The 5,541-nt window shown below is 34.3% G+C and overlaps 2 protein-coding genes across 2 annotated transcripts in view; both read right to left on the bottom strand.

Annotated features, from left to right (window-relative positions):
• LOC112512160 (protein CONSERVED IN THE GREEN LINEAGE AND DIATOMS 27, chloroplastic) overlaps positions 1-1,129 on the bottom strand; it is a 4,455-nt gene extending 3,326 nt beyond the window's left edge. Inside the window, exon 1 of the mRNA XM_025118023.1 lies at positions 766-1,129. Coding sequence (XP_024973791.1) covers positions 766-993 — 228 coding nt within the window. The 5' untranslated portion in view covers positions 994-1,129. The remainder of the gene's footprint in view (positions 1-765) is intronic.
• A 3,431-nt stretch (positions 1,130-4,560) lies between these two features.
• Positions 4,561-5,541, bottom strand: part of LOC112512674 (molybdate-anion transporter) — a 5,616-nt gene continuing 4,635 nt past the window's right edge. The window contains exon 9 of the mRNA XM_025118758.1: positions 4,561-5,058. Within this exon, the coding sequence (XP_024974526.1) occupies positions 4,921-5,058 (138 nt within the window). The 3' untranslated portion in view covers positions 4,561-4,920. The remainder of the gene's footprint in view (positions 5,059-5,541) is intronic.

The following is a 5,541-nucleotide window of genomic DNA, read 5'->3' as shown; positions in this document are numbered from 1 at the left end:
AAAATAGCCCATTTTAGATCTTAGAGAAACTTAGGAGTCGTTTACCAACACAAACTAAGTAAGCATTAACGGGATAAGAGTGTGGTATGAGTTGTTACTAATCACTAATCGTGTAAGAGTACGGTTTGGGTTGGCACTAACCACTTAGAGCATCTCAAAGAGATTCTCCAAAAAGTTCTCCAAAATGGAGAACCGAAGTTCAAAAACTCTAAAAAAGTTGCATTCAACTTCCAATAGATTCTCCATTTTGGGGATTACATCATTAATTATATTATTAAAACATTGCATACATTTAATTAAATATTATTTTTCTCTTATAAACATTTCATTTCAATGTTACCTATTGGTAGAATATAATAAAAGGCCATTTGTCTCTCATGGTAATAATTTTTGGAGAAATTTAAACTCCCTCTTCTACTTTCTCCATTTTGGAGAATCTCTTGGAGCAAAACATTGACCCAAATCTCCATTTTCTCCATTTTGGAGAGTTTTTTTGGAAAATGCTCTGGCCGACTAAGAGTCTCTCCCTTAGTTTACCAGGTCGGCATCATGAACCAGCAAGAGGGGCTTGGTAAGCACCTTGCACCTCTTACCGGTAAGCAGATGTTAGTGGCTTACATCAATATATATTAGAACCCTCTCTCTCTCTCCTCGAGGGCTCTTTTAGAGAGTAATATAGGAGGGTTCCACATATTCTCATGCTGAGTAGATTAGAACCCGTGTAGTACCTTTTTACGGGAGAGGGGGGAGGGTGTGAATACGTACCGGCCTTTGCTCAAAAGGGACCTCAATTTCCAGGCCAGGTTCCCAACTCTGGCCAGGTAAGTTGCTGAATCTTCCATCCATCTCATCTTTTAGAGCCATGCTAGTAATAAACCTTTGAGATGAACCCGGATTCCATTTTCGTGCATTGAATGGAGAAATCCTCCGGTGATCCTTGACTTTTTGACTTGGACATGAAAGTAAAGAGCAATAAACATTTAGCCTGATCATTTACTTTCAACAAGTCCAGGAGATAAACAACCTGCAAATGGGAAGTTAAGAGATGTTATTGGAATGGTTCAATAAGTCTTGGGGACCATGGGATTATATTAAGTGGTGAGGGAATTTCTATTTGCAGATAAATTGTTTTGTTTTCTTTTTTTGAGTTTGGTTGCCTCAGGACACGTGGCCCCTTAACAGCTTCAAACTCAATGAGTAGGGAAAATTATAACTTTTTCTTTTTGGGTTAAAAAAGTGAGAGAATAATGAATGCTTCTTTCTTAGTTTGTATTTGGTTTGTAAAATGATTTCTGAAAGAATGAAATATGTCAAAAGGAATTGGAATTTGAATGAAATTGGAATGAAATGTTATCAGGTTTGATCAAGTGTTTGGTTGATAGGAATGAAATGTAATCTGTCTAATAAATTGAAATCTGTCTGTTTGGTTTGCAACATAATTATAATTTATAAATGAATAAACCATCGAATCTGTACTAGTTGGTTAATATAACTTTTGTTGGGTCTAAATGTAAGTAATCAATTTTTAAAAGTGTGATAGTTTATTTAATAAAAATAATAATTAGGAATTTAATCAATCAAAATGAAAAGGTTTAATGGTTTTTTCATTTAAAAAGAGAAAATCTAACAGTTTTTTATTTAAAAAAATAGTTATAAGAACTTAATCATTCAAAATAAGAAAGTTTAATAGTTTTTTCATTTAAAAAAATAGTTCAGAAATTTAATCATTAAAAATGGAATAATTTATTAGGTTTTTTTAACTTTTCCCTTAAAAATATATCATTTAAAATAAAAGATTAGGTAGTTTTATAATTAATAGTTTTTCTAAAAACTTTAATGTAAAATTTGTAAATAAGTTTGGACAACAAGTTTGTGGTTTGCGGTGGAGTGTGGCAATTGTTTCCTGTCGTGCGCATTTCCCGTGTACCCCAAGAATTGCCCGCGTCGGACAACAATTTTGTTGCTTCCGTCCACCGAACTGTATCATGTGATCAACAGTCTTCAATATTTGTTTTTTATTCTAGTGAATTACATTTTTCATCCCTGTGGTTTGTTAAAAGTTATGTTTTTTTATCCCTATAATTAAGAAATTACGATTTTTGTTCTTATAGTTTGTAATTTATTGTTATTTTTGTTCATATAGTTCACAATTTCTTGATGTTTCAATCCTTATGGTTTATAATTTTTTTACTGTTTGTTTTTTATTAACCTGGATATCTAACCCGCTATGCGAGCCGACTAATCTCAAGGGCGACCATCTGCTTTGCAGATAATCCGGAGCCACCGCATTTGAACCTCAATGCCCATAAGGGGATTTTTATTCCTCATTGGATTTGAACAATTCCAGGTACTTTTGACCTTTAAAGCCAAGTTTAAACCAATCAGGCACCACCCTTGTGATTAGAGGTAGGAATTTACTATTTTGGTCCCTTGTATTTAGAGGTAAGAATTTAGTCCAGGTAGAGATGGCCAAATTGGCCCGGCCCGGGACCGGGACCGGGACCGACAAAGGAGCGACCCGGGACCGGTAAGGACCGGTTATGGGGGCCGAAAACCGGGACCGGTTGAGGTTTTTGGTAGTTTCGTGGGACCGGGACCGACCGGGACCGGTTATGGGACCGACTATGGACCGTCCTGGCCTGGCCCCGAAAATTCAAATAATTTTATAAATAAATGTATTTTTAAATAATTTTATAATGTATTTTTATAACAAAACGTAATTTTAATTATATTAAAACGCATTTTTAAAGTGTAGTTGAGTGACTCAATTGTAAATTTTATAATGTATTAAAAATATATATCATAAAAAAAACAAAAAAAAATCTTATTTTTTAATGCAAGGACCGGGACCGGCGGCACATAACCGGTTATGAACTACCTTGACCGGTCCTATCATTTTCGACCGGGACCGGTTATGAGAAAGGTTAAGACCGATTGGGACCGGCCCGGCTCGGCCTGGGACCGGTTTTTTGCCATCTCTAAGTCCAGGTATGAAAATATCAACGAATTACAAATTATAACGACTAAAACTGTAATTTTTAAATCACAGGGATGAGAATGAAATTTTTTTTTTAACAAACCATGGGGACATAAATTGTAATTTACTCTTTTTCAGAAAACAATCTTTAACATCAAACATATTTGTTTGGTTGCACTGGAATTTTGATTTTATGCAATTAAATTTATAGGGTGTGAGCTTTATAGCCTATGGACGTGAAGTCTGGAATTAAAATGTACATAGACTTGACATTTATTTCAAAAAGTAAGAGATCGTTTACTAAATACTTATTTGGTAAGTGCTTAACGTATAAATTTCTTTATTGGATGAACATGAGAAGGGTCAAGAATCTCATCGGGTAATAGCGATGAGAAAAATAGAGAGTCTTACCTGGTAAGTGAGGATGACGACTATTACTCAGGTAAGCGCTTACCTACTAAATTGTTGCATTTGATATATTTTGATTTATTAAAATCTTATGTATCAAAATAAATTATAATGTTGACTTCTATTAGTAAACGTTTACCGAGTAAACATTTGGATAAACGGCTTTATTAAAGATATATAATTATATATTATGACTTTACAAAATCCATCACCATCATCCCATAAATATCCAATGAAAAATTGCAACAAGTCTTTTTGGGTAAGTTTTCATTTATTTTGCTATGGACATAATTAAATGAGAATTGTGAGAATTGATAAATCATGTATTGTTTCACATTATTGAAAAATACATTATTATTTCATAATGTGAAATGAAGTGAGTTAGATGGAAAAAAAAAAGCAACATGGATATTGGATAAAATACTTTATAAGACTTGAGTTTATAAAACTATCAAAAAAGGTCATATTTAAAAAGTGGCACAATAGATTTATAGAATGTTTTTAAACGTTTTAACAAGTTGTTTAGAACGTTTTTAAATTAAAGTGTCGTATTAATTATTTTTTATGGCAATATATTTGAAAATTTGTCTTATAAATATAAGTGTCCTAGTTTATAATGCACTACTCAAAAGTGTCTTATAGAAATAGCTAACAAGACACTTTATTTTAAAAACGTCATAAGAAGCTTGCTAAAATGGCTAAATGCGTTATATAAATCTATTGTAACACTTTTAGATAAGACACATTATAATTCGGTGCTATAAACTTATGTCCTATAAAACAATTTATTATAATGCTTAGACATTCTAAGCGTCCCAATTTTATTGTAGCGTATCTTTTGCGCTTAACCAATCCGAATCCGGCACACCTTAGAGCCGGTTCAACTGGTTCACAACCCTTAACTGGAGGAGTTGTTCACAATGTTTAACCGGTTCGTAGGTTTCTTGTTCCCGGTCTTAACCCGGTTCAACTAAAGGAGTTGTTGGCGCAAGTTCACAACGCTTAACCGGTTCGTCGGTTCCGTGAGCCGGTTCAACCGGTTCCTCAGGATTCCCAAGTGCATTCTTTTTATCATCCGGAATCGCCGGAGAGACTCGCTGTTGATCTTTGGGGTGGAGTTGTCGGAACCAGCTGAGCCGGAGAACGAAAATAACAGTTCTTGTGGGGTGAAAAGAAAAGGGTCTTCTTGGGTATTCCAATAGACTTGTACATATTCAGACGTTTGTCTTTCATCAGAGAACTGAAAGCTGTATATTTATTTAAAGCTTTTCTACACTCAACTCACAAATTCTTTCCATCATTACACTAATCTAAATTAAAAAGTTAAAAACTAAGACGAATTTCGCTACTGTTTAGTAACACCATAATCACTCTACACTTTAACTCCCGTGTTTTGGATACCGAACGGAACTAGTTTCATCCAAATCGCACCGACGTTGAACTTCCAACGGCATCTAAATCTTCAACCTTTAAATCTTTCTTTCCCAGATGAACAGGGAGACCAAAAATGGATCTGTTGTTGGAGTTGGTTGCATTCACTGTTTGTGGAAGTTTTGATGGGGAGACTGTTTGCCAGATTGCTTCAAGAGATGCATGCAACCAGCTGCAGATAACAACCCAATTGCACCAAATGCTATGATTGTTGAATTCGCAATGCTCCCATTGTAACCTCTCTGTCATACAACAAACCATTCAAACCAACCCAAACTAAATCAAACGAGAATCGGTGAATCATGTATTGTGTCATAATGTGAAACGAAGTGGGTTAGACAAATCTTTTTGTTTGATAACCTCAGACCAATCAATTGAATATTGATTAATACGTAATCGATCGGACACTACTTAAAAATGGCTCTTCTACTCGGAAACAAAATGTTCCTGGAAATTCGTGATCCCAATGAACCATTTCTATCCACATGCATCAAGTTTCACAAACACAAAAAGTAGTTTTTGTATCAATCTAAAGCCAGAAGTTTCACATTGTGAAACAAATATATATATATATCTATATAGGGGTGGGTTCAAATAAAAACCACTCAATTTGTAAAAACCGTGAAAACCTCATTCAACCAATCATAATTTTTCATTTTGTTCATTTTTTTGTAATTATGAGAGGTTGATTAACCAATTTTTATTGTGGAGGGTGTTAATCATGG

This window comes from Cynara cardunculus (assembly GCF_001531365.2).
Source record: "Cynara cardunculus var. scolymus isolate 2C chromosome LG 5, CcrdV1, whole genome shotgun sequence".
Lineage (NCBI taxonomy): Eukaryota > Viridiplantae > Streptophyta > Magnoliopsida > Asterales > Asteraceae > Cynara > Cynara cardunculus.
Note: the sequence above shows the minus strand (reverse complement) of the source record. Positions and strands in the feature narration are given on the sequence as shown.